General features: G+C 57.2%; 1 protein-coding gene across 2 annotated transcripts in view; it reads left to right on the top strand.

Moving 5' to 3' along the window:
- The window catches only part of NHERF2 (NHERF family PDZ scaffold protein 2), a 32,393-nt gene that overhangs the window by 881 nt on the left and 6,977 nt on the right, over nt 1-24,535 (top strand). For both annotated transcript variants that reach the window (XM_080618547.1, XM_080618546.1), the window contains exons 2-3: nt 3,595-3,849; nt 21,817-21,993. In XM_080618547.1, coding sequence (XP_080474673.1) covers nt 3,595-3,849; nt 21,817-21,993 — 432 coding nt within the window. The remainder of the gene's footprint in view (nt 1-3,594; nt 3,850-21,816; nt 21,994-24,535) is intronic.

The following is a 24,535-nucleotide window of genomic DNA, read 5'->3' as shown; positions in this document are numbered from 1 at the left end:
TGCCTGAAAATCTACTGACCCAGCTCTGCAGATGTTCAGCAGTTTGGCTTTGCTGAGATGGGGCTTGCAGGGGAAGAATGGTGGGTGTTAGACCACGGCTGTGACTTGGGGGGAGCTGAGCGAGCTGTTTCTCAGCTCTGTAGCAGAAGCTGCATGGTTCAGACTCTGTCATTTTCTGCTTGTAAATCGGAACTTGTGTTTATTACATAGCTTAGGCCAAAAACACAAGCAATGAGATTCAAGCTGCTCTGGGGACAGAAAGCTCTGGGGCACAGCACCCAATGTGCTGGTTGGCCTGTGGGGTTTGGTGCTTTAGTAACCTAAAACATAGGTCCAGCCCTGCTGCCAGCGCTTTATCAGGGCAGAGCAGGGACGGGCCTCATGTAGCTTGTGGACCTGGCAGGGGTTTGGGGGTTGTAGGTTCCCAGGCATAGATGCTGGAGGTGAGGCAAAGCCTTCCAGGTGGCTTCAGTAAAGTCCTCTCCACAGGCTTGGTGTGTTCTGTGGCTGATTGAGCCCGGTTGGATGATCTGAGCCAGCTGTGTGCAGTTAATGTTTGTCTTGAATGTGATTTCCAACCCCTTGAAGGAGGATTCCCGTCTTTGATCCAGCTGGGCAGAAAGGAGGGCTGTGTTCCTGTGAGGAGCTGCGTCGTACTGGAAGCCATGAGAACTCCCTGCTGAAGCTGGGATGCTGGGATGGGCGATAGCGGAGCAGAGGCAGCCAGCTGGGCCTTGGAAACAGGCAGGGCTCTTCCATAGGCAAGGGAAATGGGAGAAATTCTCCTGCCTTCCATTTTCTGCTGGTGGAGGCAGGATGGAGCCCTGGCAGTCGCAGAGCAGTGAATGGGATGGAGTGTGTCTGCTCCATCCAGGGCATTGTGGATCTCGCTGCCATGTTCCTGCAGTGATGGCATTAGTAGGTGTGAGTGTGCAAGTGGGAGCAGCCCGCTCTGGGATGCTCTGGGATCGCTCTTCCTGCTGCATTGATACAGCAAGAGCATCGTTCCCTAAAATAGATACCCAGCACTGATGGACTGTGGGAAGGGCGATGCCGTGGCAGGTCTGGTGCTGGCTCCTGTCAATGGGATACAGCAGCCAGTTTGCTGTGGCCTCTCCTGAGGTCCCCAGCCTTGAATGAGTAACTAAGCCTCTCCATGTGCCTCTGAAGCTGCGATGGGACAGAGCCCACAGCAAACAAGGCCTCGCTGTTTGGGTGTAACTGTGTTTCGAGCTGAAGCTGGCAGCGTTTGTGTCTTTGTTCTCTGTGTTTTCCTGGCCTTACCCAAGGAGCAAAGGCAGAACGTGTCCTCAGGGTGTTTCACGTCTTGGATGCAGAGCTGCATCCTGGCTCCTTGGTTCCTTGTCCAGGCGGGCAGAGCAGCGGGCTGTGCCCAGAGTGAGGATAACCTCCGGATCCCCATTGCAGTGCATGGGCAGAGGCATCTCCTTTGGAGCAGGAAGGATGAACGGAGCTGCTCCCAGTGGCACCATGAGCCTCCTTCCTGGGCAGACATTGTCTGACAAGGGTGGAAGGGACCCGGCACGGCTTGGCCGGGCTGGTGTTGGTGTCTCCAGGGTGAAAGCCTGGGTGGAGCTGCGGAAATCATGCGGCTGGACCGGGGCTGCGAAGGTCCTGAGGTGCCGGATGAGCAGGGGAGGCTGCGCTGTCCTCAGAGGAGCTGCGGACTCAAGGCTCTGTGACCATGGCTCGGAAGCGGGTAGGGTCCTGCTGCTGCTTTGCCTTCCACCTCGCTGCTCTGTCCCCAGAGTGACTTGCTTGGGGAGCTTGTCACCAAAAGCCCCTTCTGCTCATCCACTCTTGGGGCTGGGGGGTGCTTGATCCATTGCTGTTCTTGCTGTGGCTGTTGGGGACCTCGGCAGCGTGCTGATCCCTGGCACTGCACCATGGCAGGTTGGGATCTTCTGTGGTCCCTCTGCATTTCCCTGTGCTCTGCAGGACCCTGCCAGTGATTAACTGCAGCCTGAATGCCTGGAGCACCCAAACTGCAGGGTCTCGGTGTGGGACTCAGCATCTCCCTCCTATACCTTCCCCATTGGCATTGCCCATCTGCATCTCCTGCCACTGCTGTGTGCTGGCTGCCTGCTTCCGCATCCCCTCTGGGACATGTGTCCTCGCACAGGCGCTGCCTTGCTGGTATCAGCAGCACTGTCTGATGTCTCATGTAAATAGATCTGAAAGGGAGCAGATGGGTTTTCTGGGGCTTGCTGGAATAGCACCCTTCAGGCTGGTTACGGATGGGAGCCCTGGGCACGCTGCCGCGGCGCATGGAGGCAGGCTGCAGCCTGCAGCGGATCGCCTGGTCTGGGACAAGCAGCCTTGTCTGCAGTGCATACATTTCTTGTTGGCGGTGTGTGTTTGTGTCTCGCTCGCAGACACCGGCTCTGCTGACCTTGAATGGAGCTTGCGGGGAGTAAATAAATGCTGCCTAATTGCGCATTAGGCTCGTTTGTCGCTTCTAACCTTGGTGCTGTCTGCTCAGTGTGACCTAGATCAGAGCAGGAGACCAGTGCTGCTCTGGGGGTTCCCAGCACTCTGAAGGGGGGTCATGGCTCTGTGGTCTTCAGGGCCACGCCGTGGCTGGGGATGGCTGTGGGACAGCATTGCCAGTGGTACCTCTGCTCCTCCTCCTCGGGGCGAAGGCCTGTGCAGGGAGGCTGGAGGTGGATTCCCTTTACCCTGCTCCTGTGCATGCCCTGGATGTGCCCTGCTCCCATCACATCCCACCCTGCTCTGATTTCCTCCCTTCTCTGGCCGGGATCGCCTCCTCCCGGCTCTTCCCACCGCGCCGACACCGTGAGCTCCTTTCAGAGCCTCTGCCAGTCACCGATCCCTGCCGGAGCCGGGCAGCAGCAGGACAATGGTCCCCATTCAGTGCTGTGTGGGGCTGGATCTCAGCAGGGATGGGCCCATCTCCTGCTCCCAGCACTAGCTTCTGTTATCTCTGCTGGCCCCCAGCACAGAGTGGGGATGAATGGGTGGATCAGGTTCTTTCTTTCATAAATCTACGGATGGATTTTAGCCAGTACACCAGCGTGGTGGGGAGCATCCAGCCACCAAATGCATGTATGTGTGCTTGGTGCCTCCCTATGCACCTTAGCTCTCTGCCCTGCCCTGGGTATTGGGCAAAGAAAGACACCGCAGATGAAGGCAATGAGGGTGTGCAAGGTGGTTTGCTTGTTGGGGCAGGCTGTGTTATCCCTCTAAGGGACAAAAGCAGGCAGCAGGGTTTCTGATGCTCAGAGTCAATGAAGCAGCCTCTGTGGCAGCCCCTGATGCTGGGTGGTGTGTGCAGTTGACCTGGACAGAGCTGCCCTGTGTTTGCAGGGCGTTCGGTGGAAAGAGCCATCTCCATCACCCAGGAATGCAGGCAACGCATCCTCCATCCTGAGGGTTCCCTAAAGCTTGGGGTCTCTTCTGCCCCATCACCAATGGCTGGAAGTGACGGTGAATGTGAACCCTGCAGCAAGATGAAGCTGCAGGAGAGTGTGGGGCGCTTGATGCCCTTGGGTCCAGCTCTTGCTGCCCCAATGGGTCCCTGCCTTTCAGCTCAGCTGTTCCCCTCCTCTCCAGGTTGTGCAGCGCATCAAGGCCGTGGAGACGGAGACGCGCTTGCTGGTGGTGGACAAGGAGACGGACGAGTACCTGTGCAGCCTGCGCCTGACGTGCACGGAGGACATGGTGCACAGCGGCATCCTGCTCAACGCCGTGTCTCCCGCCAAGGCAGTGGGCAGCGACAACGGGGAGGTGTGGAAGCCGCAGCTGGAGCTGAGCGGGGACAGCCTCCAGCGCCACTCGCACAGCTTCTCCTCGCACGGCAGCAGGAAGGTGAGGGTGAGATGGGGAATGGGTGCAGGCACCCTGGGGGCGCATCCCTCTGCTTCCCATTGGGAAATACCTTCTGGATGCGGCTGTGGCGTCGGGTCCTGGAGCAGCGGCTGAGCTGCAGCCCTTTAGCCTCATTTGTGCTTGCTCAGTGTCGGCTGCTCTTTACTCCCCTGTGTCCCTTAAGGGGCTCCAGGAGCTGTTGAGGGGTCACCAGCCCTGCGATGAGTGAGCCCATAGAGCCTCAGTGGAGGCTGCTGTCCCAACAGGGACAGGCTGCATGGACCGGGGATGTGGTGAAGCTCCTGAATGAGCTTTTCTCTCCTCCGTTATGTACAGGAGGGAGGGAACATCTGGGATGAATGTGTTCTCAGCTTTTTTGCTTAACTAGGGAGGAAATTAGCTCTTTTTCAAGTGGCCAGGGTCTGGCCTGCGATCCTGCAGTGAAGTGCCTTTTATTGGTAAACTCCTTTCCAACAAGGAAAGAATTTGGGGTGGAAAAGGTCCAGTTTCCATGGCTGCCTCGCCACTAGGGCTGTGCTGGAGACGGCGCAGCCTTGCACTCAGCAGATAACAGTGGAGCTCTGCCTTCCTCAGGGGTGAACGTGGCAGGAGCTGTGTGAGGCTGACGGTGACTCCAGCACCTTTGCAGCATTATCCCCTTCTGTCTGCTCTGCATCCATCCTGTGCTTCTGGGCAGGGGGCAAAGATGCTCAGCATCCTTCCTACTCCAGCACGGAGCTGCCATAGGCGCATTCCTCCTCCTCTTCCTCCTCCTCCCTGTGGAGCTGCAGTGCCTGGTTGGCCTCTGTTCCCCCACCTCACAAGTGGCGTGGTGGCTGGATGCTGGCCCAGAACTTGCTGGTGGGAGGTGGGGAAGTTGGGAAAGCTCCGTGTCCTCAGGAGCTCCCTGTGGAGAAGCAGCTGAAGATGTTCCCTGTGCAGATTAGGGGCAATGCTGGCACCAGGCACCTGCGTCTCTGGTGATAAGGAGGAGGTTTCACCCCTGGTCCTTCCTTCGGGAGCTGTTTGGCATCTTGCAGAGGAGGATCCCCCTTCCCTGGGCTGGCAGGGCTGGAGGCACGGATTATTTACCTACTGCATGGTTTAAAGGTGCATATGATGGTGATGGGAGCGTTTCCATGGGGGTCAGTGCAGTGGGGCTCTGGTCACCCTCATGCCGGTCAGTGGGATTGGAGCTGTTGTGAGCAGGGCTGGGGACCGCGTTCCAAGCTGGGGATTTCCTATCCTGCCTCCGTTTCGTTTGCTGGTTCCAGTCCAACAGCGAGCGCTGCCGGGAAGTCAGGCGAGGGGAACAGGACGGTCCTTTCCGGCCTTTGGGGCTGAGCTCCTCCAAGGAGAGGGTGGGACAGGGAGAGGAGGGAGAGGTGCCCGAGCTGCAGAGGGGCTGGGGCGTTTGGTGCTCCCTGTGCTGGAGCTGGACAAAGGGGGAATGGCCTCTGGGGTGGTGCCCCCAGTGTGGGGTTGGGGACAGGGCAATGCTGAGCGTGTTGGGTGACTGCAGAGGCTCAGGTCAATGGCTGGGTTGCTCCTGACTCCGCAGGTCATAGCTCTGTGTAGAGCAGGCACTGCAGGCTTTCCGGGGCAAAGTCACTTCATTCTATGGCTGTGGGTCACCCAGGTATGCGGGTTTCAAGGGGGTGAGACATGCTACAGGCTCTTGGTCTGGGGGATGTGGTGCTCCGGCTATATCCCCATGTACAGCTGGAGGCCAGGGGAGCGATGGTGGGACCCAGTTCCTGCAGTGCTCAGTGCTCCAGCACCATGTCCCCCCATGGGGTAGCTCTAACCTGACCCTTATCCTGCAGGTCACAGGCACTTGGACCACGGGGATTGTGCAGTTCCAAGCTGGGGGGGTTCTTTGGGGAGATCCTGTCCCTGCAGTGGGGCTGTGGCAGCTGGGATCCACTCTGAGGTTTGTCCCCAGGCGCATGTGGGGCTTTTGGGGATGTTTAGTGAAGAAGAGCAGCTCCTTTCCCCCTGCAGACCTGTGGGAGCTGGTGCCGATGCTCAGGGCTGCTCCCAGGAGCAGGTTTATTTGGGCACTATTTGCTTATGTAAAGCTGCTGCTTTCCTTGGTTAGGGCTGGGTTGTTCAGTGCAGCCTGGTGCAGTGCAGTGACTGAGGCAAAGGGAGGGGAATCTGGCATCCAGGCTGGGATGTGATGCAGGGTGGGCATGGTCCCCAGCATTAGTCTGCATGGGGAGGTCAGTGTGCACCCATGGCAGAGACATGGGATCCAGGACCTTGCGCTCCAGGAACCAGGGTCATGCCATGAGTAACTGGGGATGGATTTAAATCACTGCTGCCCCCAGAGCAGGCTGGCAGCAGGGCTGCACCCGTTGCAGTGCTGCCAGCCCCAGTCCCTGGGGACTTGTGACCATGGTGGCACAGGGAGCAGGGTCTGCCTTGCCCCATCCCACATTGCTGCCCCCATCTCTGTGCCTGCTTGGGCTGGAGGGGTTTGCCACACTGCATCCCTTGGGAGTGGAAGCCACAGGGCACATGTCCTTATGCCATGTGGTCCCCTGTCACACACATGCTCTTGTGGCCATTGTGCTGCTTTCTGCTTTCCCCAGGGCTCTGGCTCTACCCTGCCAGGGAGGTTTGGAGGTGGTGGGAGCTGCTCTGGGTGTGTTGGGTGCTGAGTGCCTGGTTGTGAGCTGCTTTTATTGCAAAGGTGCCTTTGCAGGGGTTGCTGGTGGTGGCTGTTAATGGAATGCCAGGGCTATTGGTGTGGAAAAGGCAGCGTGCTGCAGGGCTGGTGCTGAGTGGTGCTGCTGGGTGTGAGACACTGGGAGGGTGCTGGCACAGGGTGCCCAGAGAAGCTGTGGCTGCCCCATCCCTGGCAGTGTTCAAGGCCAGGTTGGACACAGGGGCTTGGAGCAAGCTGCTCTGGTGGAAGGTGTCCCTGCCCGTTGCAGGGGTTGGAGCTGGAGGAGCTTTAAGGTCCCTTCCAACACAAACCCTTCTGTGTCCTTGGGACTTGCTGCCTCATCGCCTGCTCCAGGTGTGTTTGTAGGAGAAACAGCAGCCATAAAGCCACTGAGGCACGTTCAGAGTGATGCAATTCCCCTCCATCACTGCTCCAGTGTGCAGGGGGTGGGTGTGCAAAGGGAGCTTTGCATCCGAAAACAAACCCACGTCTGTAGCTGCTGGATCCCAGCAGCCTGTTGGACCTGGGAAGCTTAAGGCAGGGGAATTAGCAGCCGGTTGTTAATTGGGGAGAGACAGCGTCACCTGAGTGCTGCTGCTGGCAGGAGCTGCACTGTGCTGGAGCTGATGCGCTGGGCTTCAGAGCAGGATGGATGGGTGCCGGGTGCCTGTTGGGACCTGCAGTGTGTGGCAGCGCTGCCATCAAGGCAGTGAATATTTACCCTCCTGTTTGGGTCAGGAATAGGAGTTTGTTGTGCTGCTCTGCAGCATCCTGAGCCGGCAGCTTTGTGCCGGAGCGCTGGAAGGGGGATAACGTGGGACAGATGTTTTGGGAGAACTTTGCCAACTCAGTTGAGGCCCAAAATTTAGGGCTTGTAGAATAACCACAAGGATGTAATGAACCCACCCTGAGCAGAACGGGCTGCAGTAATTACGGGATTAAAGGAAAAATACCCCAAAACAAAGGGCATGGTTTAAATTAAAGCACTTCGCTGGAGCATCCAGCCCTGGGTCCAACCTGGACCTCTGTGCAGGGAGAGCTTGGGGAAGCCCATGGAGCTGTGCCCATGTCTCTGCCCTTCCCACTGCAGCTCTTCAGGTGGGTGTTGCCAGCCTTGCCTTTGGGATCAGCACCTCGATGTGGCCCCTATGGCAGTGGTGGAGCTGCGAGGAAGCCTCAGCCCCATGCGGGCACTGACCCTGCTGCATTATTGATGGTGCTGGGCTCCCAGCATCGTGTGTCATGAGTCAGGGCTGGTGCTGCGGGTGGGCTAAAGCTCCAGCAGTATGGAGAAGAGAAGGCTCCTTAAGGGGAGACCTTAGAGCAGCTCCAGTGCCTAAAGGGGCTGCAGGAAACCTGGAGAGGGGCTTGGGACAAGGGCCTGTAGGGACAGGCCAAGGGGAATGGCTTTAACCTGCCAGAGGGGAGACTGAGATGAGCTCTTAGGCAGAAGCTCTTCCCTGTGAGGGTGCTGAGGCGCTGGCACAGGGTGCCCAGAGAAGCTGTGGCTGCCCCATCCCTGGCAGTGTTCAAGGCCAGGTTGGACACAGGGGCTTGGAGCAAGCTGCTCCGGTGGAAGGTGTCCCTGCCTGTGGCAGGGATTGGAGCTGGATGAGCTTTAAGGTCCCTTCAACCCAAACCATTCCCTAATTCGATGCCTGTCTTGTTACCCCAAGCACCCCGGAGCTGCGGGTACAGAGGGAGGGCGGCAGCTCTCCTGTCTGGGCTCACTGTGGGCAGTGGGTCCATGGAGGAGCTCGCAGGGGGTTATTTCAGTGCCGGGGCAGTGCAGGAAGCCCCTCCCGGGGAGGGGAGCATCCACCCCGCGGCACAGACTTCCTCTGCTGGGATATTTTTAGTGGAACACAAAGCGAGTGGAAGGGAGCGGGGGGCAGGAGCAGATCAGCATCGGGAGGAGCCGTGCGCTGCCAAGGGCCTTTGTTCCCGGGGCCATGCGCTCCCGAGGGACACCCGGTCCTGTGGGGGGGGACATTGGGGTCACCCTTGGTACCCTGCACCTCACTGGGAATAGGGAAGGAGCATGGGGAGGGTTTGCATCCCAGCGCGTTGCCTGCATGCGGAGTGGTCACGGTGCTGACACCAAGAGATGCTGCGTGTGGTCCAGCTGGTGATGCTCCCTTCTGCATCCTCCAGTAATCCAAAGCTTTCCCTTACAATGATTGGAAAACTGGTATTAAATGGGAGGCATCGGGAATGCAGCTTGCTCTGGCCCAGCCGGCCCTGGCCCCCTCCTCTGCTCGCAGGGATGTGCTCGGGCAGCTTGCTTTAATAAGAGCCCCGTTGCAAGTGGCTCCTCGCCAGCTCTTTAATGGCTCTGTTCAATAGGAGAAGTATTAAATGGTTTCAAATAAATGAAAACTCGTCTGGCAGCACCAGGGCTTTCTGCGTGTGCCCTGGCAGTGGCACAGAGCCTCTGCTGGGGCTCTGCTCCATCCCTTGGTGTGTCTCCGTGCTGATGGTGCTCCTGGTCCTGTCGTAGTGGAGGAAACCCTAAACCAATGTTGGCTTTGCTTGTTTCTTTTGGATTCTCTATTTATTCCCGAGATCCAAATGAGTTGTGGAGGAGGGGACACACCAAGTGCTTCCAGCCTCTTATCCAGGGCTGTCTCTGGTGCCTCTGCGGAGTGTGGCTGGATAAAGCATCTCCAGGAGCTTAACCCTGGACCTGGTGGTGATGCTGCAGGTCTGGGTGAATCCCAGCTCCTCCTGGTTAGAGGCTGCTCCCACCCGAGGGAGCAGGTGCTGGTGCTGAGGAACTGCTTGTGGGGAATGGGAACACATGGAGCAAAGGTGCCCTGTGAATGCTGCCTTACAGCACTCGTGTGCTGAAGGGGACCAGCTGTGGGCCAGATACACCCAAGTCCCTCATGAGCTTTTGAAGTGCTCCTTTCAATCCATAAGGAAGCATCTCTTTACTGCTCGCAGCCCCAAGAGCATGTGAGTGCAGTGTGATGGCTGTTGGCATTGCCTCTGTGCGCTTCACTCCTGCCCTTTGGGCTGGGAGGCTGAGGCTGTGAGGTGAAATGGTTTACCCAGCACTATAGGAGAACTCAGTGTGTAAATTAAGGCTTAAATTGAGCTGGTTTTGGCTCCTGTCCTTGGTCTATCTCTAGTCATGGAGATTTTACAGGGGGTGGTCTTGGGAGACTCCAGATTGGGGTATGATAGAGAGAAAATTAAACTCTTATCAGCCAAGGGCTCTCCAGCTCCACAGATCTCCATAAATGAGGAATTAAACCCCAAGCTGTCAATGTAATCACTCCTGGCAAGATCTGTATCGTGGTTAAATTCATTACAGCTTTTGCTTGGACTCCCAAGTGTTTGGGTCCTGCTGCTGCGTTTGTCTAAGCCATAACCAGGCTTGGAGCTGCGTTTGGTTGGCTGAATGTGTCTCTTTTCCCCCTAAAGCGTTGCAAGGGCTTGTTACTGGGTCAAATAAGCTGGTGGCAGATGTCTGTGAGTGATGGGGCTGTGAAAGCCAAGTTCAAAGTAGTTTTGTGAGCAAGGAGAAGGTAAGAAAGACCATTCCCAGTAGGTACTGGGGCTGCTTTGTGGGCATCTTGGGGTCACCAGCCCCAGCACTGATCCATCCCATGTGATGGAGAAGGGATTGGGGCTGGGAGCTGCAGCTCATTGGTGTCTGGATGTAGTTCTGGGTCCCTCCATCCCTATCTGCTGCAAACCCCATTAACTGCATGGTCCCAGCAGGACCCCGCTGCTCCCTGCATGGTGTTATGGGATTAAACCCTCTTAGGGACTCACAGGGACTAATCCCATTAAAGAAGAGCGGCACAAAGGGGTAGTAGGGGAGCTAATCCCTCTGCTCCTGCCTTGGTGGGTTGAGCTCCCACCCTGGGGATGGGACTGTACCTGGACCAACATTCCCTGGGTTGGGATGCTGTTCCATGGGGCCTGTCATCAGTGCCTCTTCCCAAGCCCCAACAGCTCCAGCCTTGCTGTGTCCATAGCTGGTGCTGGGCTAGCAGTCCCTCAAGCAGCCAAAGGCCGTCCCAGGTAAATCAGTTAATTCTGGCCCTGGGGTTGTTCATGCTTAGCAGGATTTAATTAAGGCAAGCCCTAATTAGTTCTAAGAGGGGTGAATAGTCTGCTTTGCCTCGAAGGGTTCCCTGCTCTTGTCTGGCAGCTGTTAATGAGACTCCCGTTGCCTGAGTCTGACTCCCATGTTCCTGGGATGGGATACATGGGAACGGTGCGTTGTCCTGGAGAGGTGCCTGGGACAGCCTGAATGCGGGGATCAAAATCACCCCGTGCCGCTCCTTGCAGCGGGTGCTGGGTTTTGCTGGTGCCTGCATCCCTCTTTGGTCCTGTACGCTCTGTGCCGGGGCTGTTCCTGCTTTTCCTGCACCTTCCTGGTCCTCCTCAGCCCTTCCCATGGGCTCAGAGGCTGCTCGGAGCCCCGCAGCCTGCACCGCTGTGTGCCGGGCACCGCACACCCGGGTTTATCAGCAGGAGCAGCCGGAGCCTGGCGCTGCCTCTGGGGTTATCGCAGGAGATCCTTCCCAATGCACTTGATCCCGGACCACCCGGCGCTGGCAGAGCTGCCTCCGAACCTCCTTATCTGCCCCAGCACGGAGGGGCTGTTGGGCTGCCCCGGCTGCAGATAAGCACCAGCCCCTGGCCCCATGTCGAGCTCCCTGCAGCGCTTGGCAAGCGGGGAGCATCTTCTGTGGTCTTGTAGCTTTTAAGGAGCTGGGTTTAAAACATGGCATTTCTGGAGCTGAGCATCGCGGTGGAATGAGCTGAGCGAGCAATGATGCTCCCCGATTGCGTCAGGTCTCGGTTTGATCCCGTGTTTCCCAGCAGTGTTGTGGGATAGGGCTGGTTTTGCAATGGGAGGATGAAGGAGGATTGAATTGCGGAGGGAGCTTAAGGAGAGCCCCAGGCAGAGCATTGTGTGCTGCGTCCAGCTCAGCTCCGTGGGCAGATTTTGTGCGCAAGCTTTGAGCTGTGGGGTTTAGGGAGGAGGGAACAGCTTTTGTGTGAAGCCAAGGGCTGGGACCCAGGCCTCCTCATTCCTGCTCTGTGGAATCCTGCACCCTTGGCTGTTTTACTGCAGGATTCTCCAAGCCAAGCGGCCTCACATGGGGTTAACCCCAGCGCGGGTGCCACGGCGCTGCCTTTACTTTCACTCTGAGGAATGCAGAGGATGCCGGGAGCCCTCCCCCTGCCCCGTTTCCTCCTGCGAGCCCTGCCCGGCCAACACAAATATTGGTGCTCAACTCTTGAACTTCCCTGGTCCCGGCGCTCACAGAGCAGTGCCTGTTCCCCCCCTGCCCGGGCAGGGGCCGGCCTGGGGATGTGCACGTGTGCCCCTGTGATGGGGATGATGGGGACAGTGGTGAGCGTGCAGCAAGCCCTGTGGATGCATCCCGGTGCGTCCGGAGGTTCCGTCGCATCCCTCATCCTCTGAGCCTGGCCATGGGGTGGGTTTGGTGGCAGAGCAAAGGGAGAAGATCATCCTCGAAGGGTCAGTATATGGCTTGTGCAATGTGTATCTCACCCTGGATGTGGTATATTAGGCTTTGCAAGTCTAAATGGAGCACCCATTGCCTCTTCCTCTAGGGAAAGGCTCATGGGGAGGATGAGGAGCCATGTGCTTGCTGGTCCATGGCCTCCCCATCCCATGGCAAACATCTCGGCTAACAGCAGCTTTCTGCAGGGCTGTGGGTTAGTTATTGACCTGCACAAGAGCTCCCACCGTCTCAAGGGGGATTTCCCTCAGCATCACTGGTGCCGAGCTGGTCACCACAGGAGCACAAAGCTGGTGTGACCGGATTGCTGCTAATGACCCGGGGTTGTTAAAGGTAACGAATGTGGCCAGCATTAATGAATGACTGTGATTGCTCAAGGCTTGGCCTCAGCAAGAAGCTGAGGGGTCCAAAGGGCAGGCTGACGCACTGTGGTCAGCGGTTTGATAGTGCGAGGCTCTGGTGCAGGGTGTGCTTTGGGCCACGTCCTGTGCAGGAGGCTCCATTTGGGATCAGTCCCGTATCCTTGGATCAGTGCTGAGGATGCTGACATGTGTGGCAATTGTGCCTCTGATGTGGGGTGCTGAGGGGCAGGGCTCTACCCCAGGGGCTGTGAGCTCCGGGAAGCTCATTCCCAGCATCTCCCTCTGCCTTCCCATTGTCCGCAGCAATCCCTCCCCTTGCCTGGGGGTTCATGGCGAGCGTGGGAAGGACTTTTCCCCCTGTTCCAGCAGCTCCAGCCATGCACGGTCACCCACGCTCCTCACCTCCTTTCCTTCCTACCCGCCAGAAAACAGATCCTTCAGGATCCAGAGAGATCCATTGGAATCCAGCACAGAGATCCCCCATTCCTCCTCTTGGGTAAATCCCAGCCTGCCAGGCCCCCTGCTGCTGTCCCGGAGCTGATCTCTCCGGAGCAGGGGAGCTCGCCGGTATCCCGGCTGCGTGTTCCCTTGGCAGATGGTGCTGGAAAAGTCTCTCTTAAAGACAACACATGCACATGGTGGTTTCGGTCTCCTCCATCCTCCTCCCTCCCTGCCTGTCTCTCCCTGGGCCGTTCCAGCTGCTCCCAGCTCCCAGCCAAGCCTGTGCTGCTGTTCCTGGCTCCAGCCCCTTCACTTTCAGAGCCAGCAAATGGGGAAGGGAAAAAAGCTGCTTCTCAACTTGTGGCTGAGAAATTCCCCAGCTGTGGAATTGCAGCCGGGACAGCGCAGCCGGAGGCATCGCTGCTGGGGGAAACAGATGGACCCCACGGAGCCAGGCTGGGGCGGAGTTCCCACATCAGCCAGGGAATGTGACTGTGGGGAACCTCACCCGGGTTTGTCCCCGCTGGGGATGTGTGGTCCTCACCAGGATGTGGCCTGGCTGCACCCCCTCTCCTGAGAGGCCTCTTTGTGCTCAGGGATTTCCATAATGCCGTAGCTGGCGCAGTGCTGGGGATTGCAGAGAGGGGCAAATCCAGGCTTACCCCTTGCTTGAGGCATCAGTGGATCAGGTCAGGCTCTTATTTCCGTGGCAGCATGTTCCTTAAGGGTGAAATATTGATGGGAAGCCATCAGTGAAATGATGTTCCCATCACCGGCACAGGGTGCCCAGAGAAGCTGTGGCTGCCCCATCCCTGGCAGTGCTCAAGGCCAGGTTGGACACAGGGGCTTGGAGCAAGCTGCTCCAGTGGAAGAGGTCCCTGCCCGTGGCAGGGGTTGGAGCTGGGTGAGCTTTAAGGTCCCTTCAACCCAAACTGTTCTATGATCACCCCGCTCTGGTGCAGGGTGCTGGGTTGGGTGCTGCGCAGTCCTGTGGGGCAGCCCATCCTGGCAGCACTGTCACCATGGGCTGGATGATAGAGATCACGCATCCTCCCCACCCTTCACATCCTTCCTGCTCTTGTTTTCTCCTGCCTGGCGGTTTTGGGATAAGAACCTTTTGTCATGGCTGGGGCTGGCTCTGCTGCAGGGTGCTGGTACAGCCCTCCTGCTCTCCCATGGGGTTTGCATCCCATACTGCATGGATGGGACCAGGTTGGGATGTACAGGCATGGGGGAGACTCAGACACTGATGCATGGCTCTGGGAAGGGTTTGTGCCTCTTCTTGCTGCTCCTGCAGTGCCAGGGGACAGTGAAGAACCTCATTAGTTTCTCCTGATTGCTTTTGCATTGCCATGGAAGGGTGAGTGTCCCTGGGGGGGGCAGGTCCCTGCTGAGGCTCAGTCCCCATCTGCAGGCATCATCCTTCTGCTCCTGTGGCTGCAGGGTTTCCATTGCACATCTCATCCTCCTCCTCCTCACAGGGGCTGTGACCAAGGGCAGTGCAGGGACCTGTTGTCACCCCAGCCCCTGTCTCGGTGCTCCCATCCACCACAGGGGCTGGAGACTCCCTGAAGATACCCAAAGCACCCCATCAGCCGCACTTGGCTGCAGATCCTGCTGAGTACCTGTGCTGGATGCCTTCCACTGAGCACTGCAATCATTTGGCTGTCTCAAGCCATCCTCACTCATTCCCTTCATGCTGTGCTGGCTGGGAAAGCAGCAGGATGCATCCAGAGGGTGCTGGGTGTGGGTACCAGTGTGGATCCTGCAAGCCTCAAGGTGCCAGACTGAGCCCCCTGGGCTGCAGTGACGATGCTGGGGGGGGAGCTGTGCAGCACAAAGCTCAATGTCTTTTGCTGTTGAAACACTCCGGGTTGTTCTTGTAGTGGTTCTATCACTGCAGCCCAGCCGGAGCGATCGGAATAATTGGAGCAGTTTGAATAATGGTAGCAATTGAAATAAGGTACAAAACCCCAGACCCTGCATTCGGGAAGGGCAGTGGAGGGCTGTGCTGAGCACTTTGGGTGGGTGGTGGCACAAGGCTTTGATACCAAGGTGCTTGTGCAAGCACCATCAGCATCACCTGCAGCATCCCTCATCTCCTCCCAGTGATGCTGAAGGTAACTCTGGTGATGTTTAAGATAACTCCGGTGATGTTTAGGGTAACTCTGCTCATTTCAGGCTCTGCCAAAAGGTATTTCATGGTGGCTCGGGCATGTTTGAGTCCCTCCTTTTCTCTCAGGGCCATTGGACTGACATAGTCTCTGCTCATCCCTGGAGCATCTGGTACCTTCCCCTGGTTGTTACGATGTGAAGGAAGCAGCTGCTGCTGCTCAGGTGATGCTGTGAAGCAATGAGCTTTAACAATGAGCACCGGTCAGGTTGTTGGGTCTGTATTGGAAGAAGGAAACGAGGTTTTTCTCTTGACCACTGGTGTCAGAGCCAGAACACCTCCTCGGCTGGTGGCGAGGGTGTAAGTACAGTTGTGGCTGTGTAAAAATGGAAGCAGGGTGTTTACGGAGCCGGGTCCTGCCTGCGCTTTTATTCCTGGCCTGGCTGGTGGAAAACCTCCCATTGCCCCCCTTGTGCTGGGGCGGGGGGGGGAGTCTCATTATCCAGGGAAACCTGTGGGTGCTGGAACCCTCCCTGCTCCCCAGCCCCATCAGCAGCCAGGTCCTGCGGGGAAGGGGAACATGTGCTTGTGTTTGGGTGAGCCGGGGCTGGTGGGATGCCAGGCTCCCCTTCCCCCTCTGTTATTTATAGCATTTCACCAACATCTGGAGCTTGAGCCGCTTCAGCGCTGGCTGAGACTGAGCCGGGGGATGGAGCTGGGTGGAACGTGTGCAGGAAGGAGGGAGGGAAGGAGAGAATGAGCCCCAGAGCCCTTCCCAGCAGCACACGGGGGGCTGCAGCATCCTGGTGTGGAGCTGAGGACCAGCCGGGGCTTGGGAAGCCCCAGGAGCATCCTTGCTCCACTGTTGCCAGTGGTGGGGATGGTGGGATTGCTGCCACGTCCTCACCCTGCAGTACAGACCTGGGGGTGCTCTGTACCCCCCATTTGCAGTGCTTTCAGGCTGGCTTTGAAGGCTCCTTTGACATTTGCCGTCAGCAGTTGTCTCTCCCCAATGTGTCACCGAGGTCCCCCTGGCCCTGGGGGGTGCAGGGCTACAATAGCCCCCATTCTGGTGCTGCTTTAATGGGAAAACTTGAGTCATTCCTGGGGGAAGGGGAATGAAAACCAGCCCTGCTGTAGCGGCTCCCTGGCACGGCAGTGATGGAGGCGGTATTCCTGCTCCTGGCCATGGCGTGAGCCCAAAGCCTCCCTGGTTCTCATGGTGAGCAGGGCTGTGGGGAGGGCTCCTGCTTCTCCCAGCTTCCCTCATCTGTGTGGTGTGAAAGGCAGTGGGGTTTTATGCTGGGGATGTGAGGAGCCACCTCCCCTTCGCAGATCATCTGCTTGAAGTTAAGTGCATCCCTCAATTCCGAGCAAAAGCAGCAGCCTTTGAGCTCCCAATGACATTGGAATAGTAATAGTGGCAATTAAAGCTTGCCCGCGGCTCAGCTCGCCTGCCAGTAGAACCATTGCTGCCAAGGGAGGGTGCCCGTGTCGGGCCGGGTGTAAATGGGCCCCTTGTTCTGATGGTGCTGTGGCCCCAGGCTCCTTCCTGCATGGGTTCCTTCTTCCCAGCTCCCATCATTGCCCCCTGCTGCTTTGCATGATGGGGTTTGGGGCAGGATCCTGCACTGCTGGAGCTGCCCTTCTCCTCTGTGACCCCCAAAGGTGGCCGAGCATCCCTCCCTGTGCATCCCTCCCTGCGCATCCCTTGGTGCTCGCTGCCTGCAGCAGAGACGCCAAATGCAGGGATAGAGAGGTCCCATCTTGAGGCAAAACAGTGAGGATGGACGCTGAGGCCCTGAGCCGTGTCCCCTGTCTTTCCCAGGACATCTCGGTGTTCCAAGGTGGTCCTGGAGCAGGAAAGGAGCCTCGTGTCCCTTGGGATCTGCTGCTGAGGCTTTCTTTGCAAGGAGCAGGGGAGCAAAGGAGGTGTTTTCTGACCGAAACCACATGTGGAAGGAGAGGAAACGCCACGGGAGCTGACTTAAAAGAAACTATGCTAACAATGTAAACGGGGCCAGACCGCTCCTGCCTCTGCTTTCTCCTGCTCCGCCGAGCAGAGGAGGAAAGGTTTGACGTGTCGCAGGGCGATCCAGAGCCTGGAGTGTATCCAGGTGGTGCAATTCCCAACAGCGGTGATTAGAGCCTGTTTGGGCACTCCCAGGAAATGGCAAAGCCCACCAGGATGGGCCGTGGAGGCTGAGGTTGGTGCTGGGGGTGAGGTGGTCCAAGCAGGTTTGGGCGGATGAGGTGGTGAGCCCTGACGCTGCTGTGATGGGCAGAGGTGATTGTCCTGCCTGTGGCACGTGAGCTCAGCTTGGTTGGAACAAATCCCCATTCCAGTGGGGATGAGTGGGGCTGGAGGTCCCATTCCCATTGCAGTGCCACCATTGGATGCTGCTGTGGAACACTGCGTGTTTCCTGGCTGTGCTGAGCATCCCTTCAGCTATGGAGGGGGTTCAGGGTTGAACTCCCCTTGTTGAGGTGCACAGCAGCATCAGGGCTTTGGCACATTGGTCTGCAGGAGCCATGGTGTGCTGGGACCTACAGGTTCCTGTAGTAGATGGTACTGACCTGGCCATGGCCACTAGACCAGCTCTGTGTGTGCTCTGTGTCCTCCTCTTCCTTCTCCTTTCCTGGAGGACCTGGGAAAGCCAGGTGTCTATGCTGATACCGGTGTTTTATTCCTGGAATAAACCCCCAAAGTGTGACTTTTCAAGGTGGTTTAGCCCATGGGGTGTGCATTTGCCTGTGCAGCACAGGGAGCTGTGGGGCAGAGGGGCTGGAGATGGTCCTGGGACCTGGCCACCACTGGTTTGGACCCATGGCCATTTGTCATGGCAAGTCTGCATCGTGCAGCCTGCAGTGTCTGTGTGCTGCTCAAAGCCTGGGCCTCTGTGGCAGAGAGGTCTTTGAGAAGCCCTTTTCATCCCCATTCCTGCTCCAGTCAGGCTGCAGGTGATGGTTTTGAAGGCACAGGTTGGTTGTGTGAGTGAGCATCCTTTGGGATGTTGGTGGGGGAGCACAGGGACAGCACAGGGTCCGTGGGGAGGGCGAGTGGGTCTCTGACACAAGCAGCCTCATGGCATTGATCTGAGCTCATCTGTGGGTGCTGGAGCCAGGGAAGAGCTTTTCCAGGGTCAATCCAGGAGATGCCTTTGTTTTGGGAGTCAGGTTGGGCACTTCCTCGAGCGGGTTCTGCCTGCATGGAGGTTCCATGGACTAACGAGTTACATGGAAACCCAGTTAAGCAGAGCTGGTGACATTGGTGATACCAGCCCCATGGTGGAGCGTGCCTGAAGCATCCAGGTCAGTGCAGGGGGAGAGGCTTTAGGGAACACTGTTGAGCCAAGGGATGTCCTTGGGGGACCCTGTTCCCTGCAACAGCATTGGAAACTAAGAGGGAAAAACAACCCAGGTGCTGGAGTGGTTTTGTGAGAGCTGGCAGCACCCAAGCGGTGTTTGGGGTGGTTTAATGTTTAATTGGAAGCCTTTCATTGTTATTTAATGTCTTGTTTGTGCAACTTTAAATGGAGCAGCTTGAGCAGCGCTTCCGAAACCTTTTTCCTTTGTAAGGGACCGTGATTTGCCTCTGGCAGCAGTGCCAGGGGTGGTGTGGCAATGCGCTTAGGATGCAGGCAGCCTTTAGTGGCACATGCATGCCTGTGGATGGGTATAGATGGAGCATATAGAGGTGGAGTATGATGTGCCATTGCTTCCTAATCCAGCTGATGGAACGAACGGCCACTGGCAGTATCTGGATTCCTAGAGGAAAGAAATTGGCTTCGTTCTGTCGCTGGTTTTGCATGCAAATAGACAACACTACAGTGAATTCCTGCTGCTTTCCAGCCTAGAAGTGAATCCAACTCAAACTGCGTTTTGTGTTGTTGGTGTGTAACAGGGCGGCAAAGCCTCCCCCCGAGCAGAGCTGAAGTATTCCTGCAGGAGGGAATGTTGGCGGGGTTCTGGCGAGCCCGGATAACGTCCACTGCTGCAGGGAGCGCTTCGTGGCGGGGTTTAGGTTTCACAAAGGCAAAATCCCTGCGGGAGCTTGGGAAATCTCTTCCCAGAACACAAGCAGGGAACGCTGGCACCGCTCAGATAGGAAATAAAGAGTGGAGCTGGCAAGGGCTGCAACGGCTCCGGGTTGAAAGCGCGTCCGTGCGGGGTGTTTGAGCATGGGTATGGGTGCAGCCAGCAGTGGGTGCTCAGCCCCAGAGAGGGGTTTTGCTGCGCTGTGGGCTAGGACCTGGTTTCTTCGGTGGCTGAGATTGCGGGAGGATGAGCAGCGTTGTCTGAGGGTTTCTGCTCAGAACAGATGCTGAAGTAGGGCGGGTTTAATTGCTTCTAAAGAACTGGGACCCATTTCAGTTCAGGACCTTGAACTCCAGGTTTTGGGGTGAAAGCAGGATGACCCCGTGGAGGACACGGCAGCGGTTACCACGCTTGCAGCCAAAGGGATCCTGCAGACGAAGCTTTCCCCTGTGTGGTTTATTCACTGAGGAATTTGATTTCACTGGTGATCCCAGGGGATCTCCCAATGCAGAGGGGACTGGCCCTGCTGCCCTGCTCCCCCTGTATCTGCCTGCTGATTCCTGGGAATCCCACACTGGGATGGCACCCAAAGCGCAGCGTTTTGGGGTGATTCTCTCAGTGTTTTTGTGCTGCTCCATTCTCACAGGATCAGAGCTTTGGCAGCAAGAGGAGGATGGTTTAAAAACCATTTTAAACCCAAATAGGTGATCCCAGACATATCACACTCTGCTTATGGGACATGTCCCCTTTGCCAAGCTGCACAGAGCCCCCTGCGTCCTTTAAGGTCGCATGGATCTGACCTGCTTTGGGCAGTTGAATCATTTCCTGTTTTCTTCAGTGTTTGAAGAACTGGAGGCAGGCTGGAAATGTTTGCAGATGGGGTGATCCGACTGCGCTGGGGCCATGGGAAAAGTCCAGGCGCGCTGGATCCATATGGAGGAGAGAGGATGCGAGCACAGGGTCACGGTGCTTGATGGGGCTGGTCCTGGCTTGTGCTGAGCAGGTGACTGAAGCGCTTTGGGAGCCCCATCCTGTGCGGCAGGAGCTGGGCTGTGCTCGTCCGTGGATGTTGCACTGATGATTTTTCCCATTTAAGAAGCTGTGCATTGAGGTGCTGATAGCACAAGGGGGTTCTTAATAGAAAACTGCATTGCCAAGTTCAGCCTGGAGAAGAGAAGGCTCCGTAAGGGGAGACCTTAGAGCAGCTCCAGTGCCTAAAGGGGCTGCAGGAAACCTGGAGAGGGGCTTGGGACAAGGGCCTGTAGGGACAGGCCAAGGGGAATGGCTTTAACCTGCCAGAGGGGAGACTGAGATGAGCTCTTAGGCAGAAGCTCTTCCCTGTGAGGGTGCTGAGGCGCTGGCCCAGGGTGCCCAGAGAAGCTGTGGCTGCCCCATCCCTGGCAGTGTTCAAGGCCAGGTTGGACACAGGGGCTTGGAGCAAGCTGCTCTAGTGGAAGGGGTCCCTGCCCGTGGCAGGGGTTGGAACTGGATGAGCTTTAAGGTCCCTTCCAACACAAACCAGTCTGATTCCATGAAATGCTCAGGTACAGTTTGCAGCTGGTCCAGGTGTGCCCTGATGCCCGTTACGGGTGCTGCTGACTCCTTTCCAAGTGGTTTTCTGTGGAATTTGGTGCCCTGGCCTCAGGGGCTGTGTTTTGGAAGAGCTCAAGGTGAGGGAGCAAGTTCCAGGGGGAAACGTCCTTTGGTTGGTGCCACACAGGGTTCATGAGTGGCTGGAGCCCCTTGGCATCATCCCTGGGTGCCCCCAGCTCCTGCAGCGCTTTCTGGTGAGGAAGCAGCTTTTAAAGAGCATTGGGGGTGTTTTGGAGGAATAACCCCAAGGTGCTGGGAGCACAAGGGGCCGTAGGCAAAGGCAGCTCCAGCATGGAGCCAGTGCGGAGCAGCAGAGGTGTCAGAGGAGGGAGGACATCGCTGGGCAGGGTGGGAGGCAGGCTTGGCGTTTCGCAGTGCCTTTTGGCCTGGAGAGGAAATTGCGGCATGGGCTTTTGATTTGAAAGGAAAAGCTGAGAGATTTCACCAGAAATGATGTGAATAAAACCTGGTCTTTTCATGCACTTACTGCAATGGAAGATTAAAACCCAGCCACAGGGGCTGTTTTGCTTTAAAGCACGGATGGAAATGACAGCCTGTATCCCCCTTGCTAGGGATGCAGTGCTGTGCCGGAGCTGATGCTGTGCTGGAGCTGGTGCTGCTCAGTGAAGGGGCTGGAGAGGGGAGCAGCATCCAAGGGAACATAATGGGTCCTACAGACCTGGAGGAGAGCTGGTGTTGGCTCCTCTGAGGAGCCGTAAAGCATTTTCCATGAACAGGGGGAAAGCACTAAACTCCTCCCATGCTCCTGTGCTGTTCATCCTATAGCAAGAGTGGGGTTCATTGCCCCAGGACCCCTCTGCTGGGAGGTGATCAGACCCATGGGTGATGCTGCTGTCACCAGGACCAAGGGCATGGCACTGCCTTGAATAAAGAAGGTTAATCCCATGTCCAAGTGACCCTGTGTGCTTCATCTCAGGTCTGGTGGGGCTCACTGCTGCTGGGGGGGTTGGTGCATGGGTGGACTTTATCTGGTGAAGGAAATGCACGTTTTTGTTTTGTTTTAATCTTTCTGGAGCGGTTTTGGACAATTGGCTTTCGAAAATAGCCTCAATGAGAGGAAATTCGTTTGTTCCCCTGTCCCTGCTCGGGGGAGCGGGAGGACAGGGTGCAGATATGGGGCTTCCTTGGTAGCTTTATTTATGATGGCATCTGCTTGAGAGCAAAGCCAAAGCTATAAATTAACCACCGTGTTCTTGTCTCTCTGTTAACCAGGATTTAAACGGACAGAAGGAGCTGTGCCCACGTCTTTGCCACCTGAAGAAGGGTCCCAATGGCTACGGCTTCAACCTGCACAGTGAGAAGTCCCGGCCGGGGCAGTTCATCCGCTCGGTCGATCCCGACTCACCGGCTTCCAGATCCGGGCTGCGGCCCCAGGACCGGCTGGTGGAGGTAATGGTTCAGGGAGCATCCGGGATTTCCTTGATGTGTTCCAAGGATGTGCAGTCCTGCCTGGCTGGGTTCTGTCCCCTTCTTGCAGAAGTGATGGGGGACCCCTTGGAAGCCTCATGCTGAAATAGCCCCCCATCCCATGATCTTTTCCATCAGAATTCCCATGTATTCCTCCTGGGCAGAGCCGTGAGACCAATGGAGGTGCTTAGGCCGTGGCTCTGTGGTCCTTCAGCAGCTCATGGGCCAAAAGCGAGCACTGAAACCCAGATGATGCTCCAGGTTCCTGCTGGCACAAGGGAGGGTGGCACAGGCAAACTGCAGCCCCTGTGCCTGTCCAAGTGGCTTAGGGGTGGCAATGGGACCCTGTGGACAGATGAGGTCCTTAATGGGTGCCCATCTGCCCCCCTGCAGGACCCATAGTTGACAGCATTGCTGGATGCCACCCAGTGCTGGAGCTGCATCTGCCCACTGCAGTGAAAGGGCTGTGGGGACACATGGGATGTGTCTCACCGTCAGCACAAGGGGTGGCCTCCTGCCCAGCCACGCTCTGGTCTGGTGTCTGGGCATAGTGATGGGTCGGTGCCACCCGGCTGAGCTGATGCACTGCCAGGCACGTGTTGGGAGAAAGAGGGGGGAAAAAGCTTTGCAGAGACTCGAAGGCACTAAATCATGAAAGAATGGGAGGGAAATTGCTCTTGGAAGCATCTTCCTGGTCCCTGAGTGCTGGACAACTTGCATTTGATGCAGCTGGGAAACACCCTCCCTTTGCCTTGTTTGTCTTGTGCTTTTTGTGAAGAACAAGGTTCCCCATCCAGAGCTGCCTGTGCTTTAGGCAGCGCATGAACAGCAGGGCAGGCAGGGATGGACCCAGCAGCCAGTACCCAGGCACAGCAGCCATCACCCCTTTCACTACTGTCACATCACGTAGATGTCTCCTTTTGGGGTGATGTGTAGCCTTTCCCAAGGAGGATGAACCCCAAAACCCTTCCAGGGGACCAATCCATGTCCCTTGCTGCCGGCTCAGAGCAGGAATGGTGTTTGCACTGCTGGAAGAGAGCACTTTAATCCCACAGAGCTGGGCAAGATGGGGAATTACTAAGGCCAAAGCCCATCCCAGCCCCATGAAGAACTGTTCCACAGCCATGGGAGCTGCTGCCTCTTCCCAACCCCTGCAGGTTGGGTGCAGGGAGCAGGGCAGCGGCTCCAGCTCCGTGGTGTCACGGTGCGGGGCTGTGTTATTTATTGATGGGTGGCTGGCCGGGTGCCTGGCGCACACAAAGCAATGAGGGGTGAGCCATCGAGCTCGGGAACTCGATCCCCTCCCAGCCTGCTCTATGGGGCTCTGATAAATATTTGATGCCCCCCAGCCCTGTGCTGGGACGGGGGGAGCAGCTCGGTGCTGCCTGGCTGAGCTCAGCCGGGGTGAGCGCTGGGTGTGAATCGGGGTGACCTGATGTGGCAGGAGGATGCTGCCGGGGATGGAGCAGGGTTACAAGCCAGCAGCTGAGGTTTCCAGCATGTGGAAAGCCAGGGCAGGGGGTTCCGTTTCCATCCCGGCCCTTTGCAGCCCTGTCCTAGCCCTCAGGACCTGCTTGTGCCCCAGGTTTGTGTTCAGGCATCCAGAACGCAAAGGCTGGAGCTGGCTCAGGCTCTGCAGCGTTTGCCTGTGTCCCTCTGTGGCTGGGACCAGCTCCAAGCTCCCAAGCTCCGCTGGGTCTGTTGTGGGGCTGGGATGGGATTATCCCACTCCTGGGCTCAGTCCTGAGCTCTGGAGTCTGTGTGCTCTGGCACGGGACAAGGCAGTTGTCAGCCTGCAGGAGGAGGAGGAATAGAAACGTGCTGATGCTGCTGATGCTGGCAGATGTGTGCATCCAAAGCATGCAGAGGTAACGTTATGTGGGGCTTAGAAAACCCAACAAATCCTGCTCTCCACTCTCCTAGCAAAGTCCTTTCTGTGCTAGACAGATTGTGGAGCCTTTGTCTTGTTCCGCAGAGTTGTGGCGATGGGGTAGCTGTGTTTAAGAGGAGGTTACCCCATTCCTGGTGCACCACCAGCACTCTCTGCCCAAGCTGAATTAGCTCATGGCTCTGCTGTCCTGCGAGCAGGCGCCTTCGGATGGGTGAAGGACGGGTTTGGCTTTGCTGGAGAGGAGCTGGAGCATGGAACAGGAGTTTCTCACAGTGAATCAGGTCCAGCCGCGAGGGGCTGGGCGGTGCAGAGACCTTCCCCTGCGGGACAAAGGGCGATTCATTCCCCACCGTGCACAATGCCTCCAAATCACAATTGTGCCCTCGCTGCGGGGAACAATTGGAGCAGGGATCACGTTCCCTGCCAGGTCCCGGCTCGCACGCAGGGAAGGGAGAAATGAATCCGTGCAGCAGGCATGGGGACATGGGAAATGCACGGCTTTCCATGGCGGAGGGGTGGATGATGGGCAGGGATGGGGAGCAGGACACACTGCTGCGCATGGCTGCACCCCGCAGGCAGCCTGAGATACCCAGGGCACATCCAAGGTGAAGGCTGGCTTGGGATCACTGAGGA

The sequence above is a fragment of the Psittacula echo genome (assembly GCF_963264785.1).
Source record: "Psittacula echo genome assembly, chromosome: 5".
Taxonomy (NCBI): domain Eukaryota; kingdom Metazoa; phylum Chordata; class Aves; order Psittaciformes; family Psittacidae; genus Psittacula; species Psittacula echo.
This window is presented reverse-complemented; position numbering and strand designations above follow the sequence as displayed.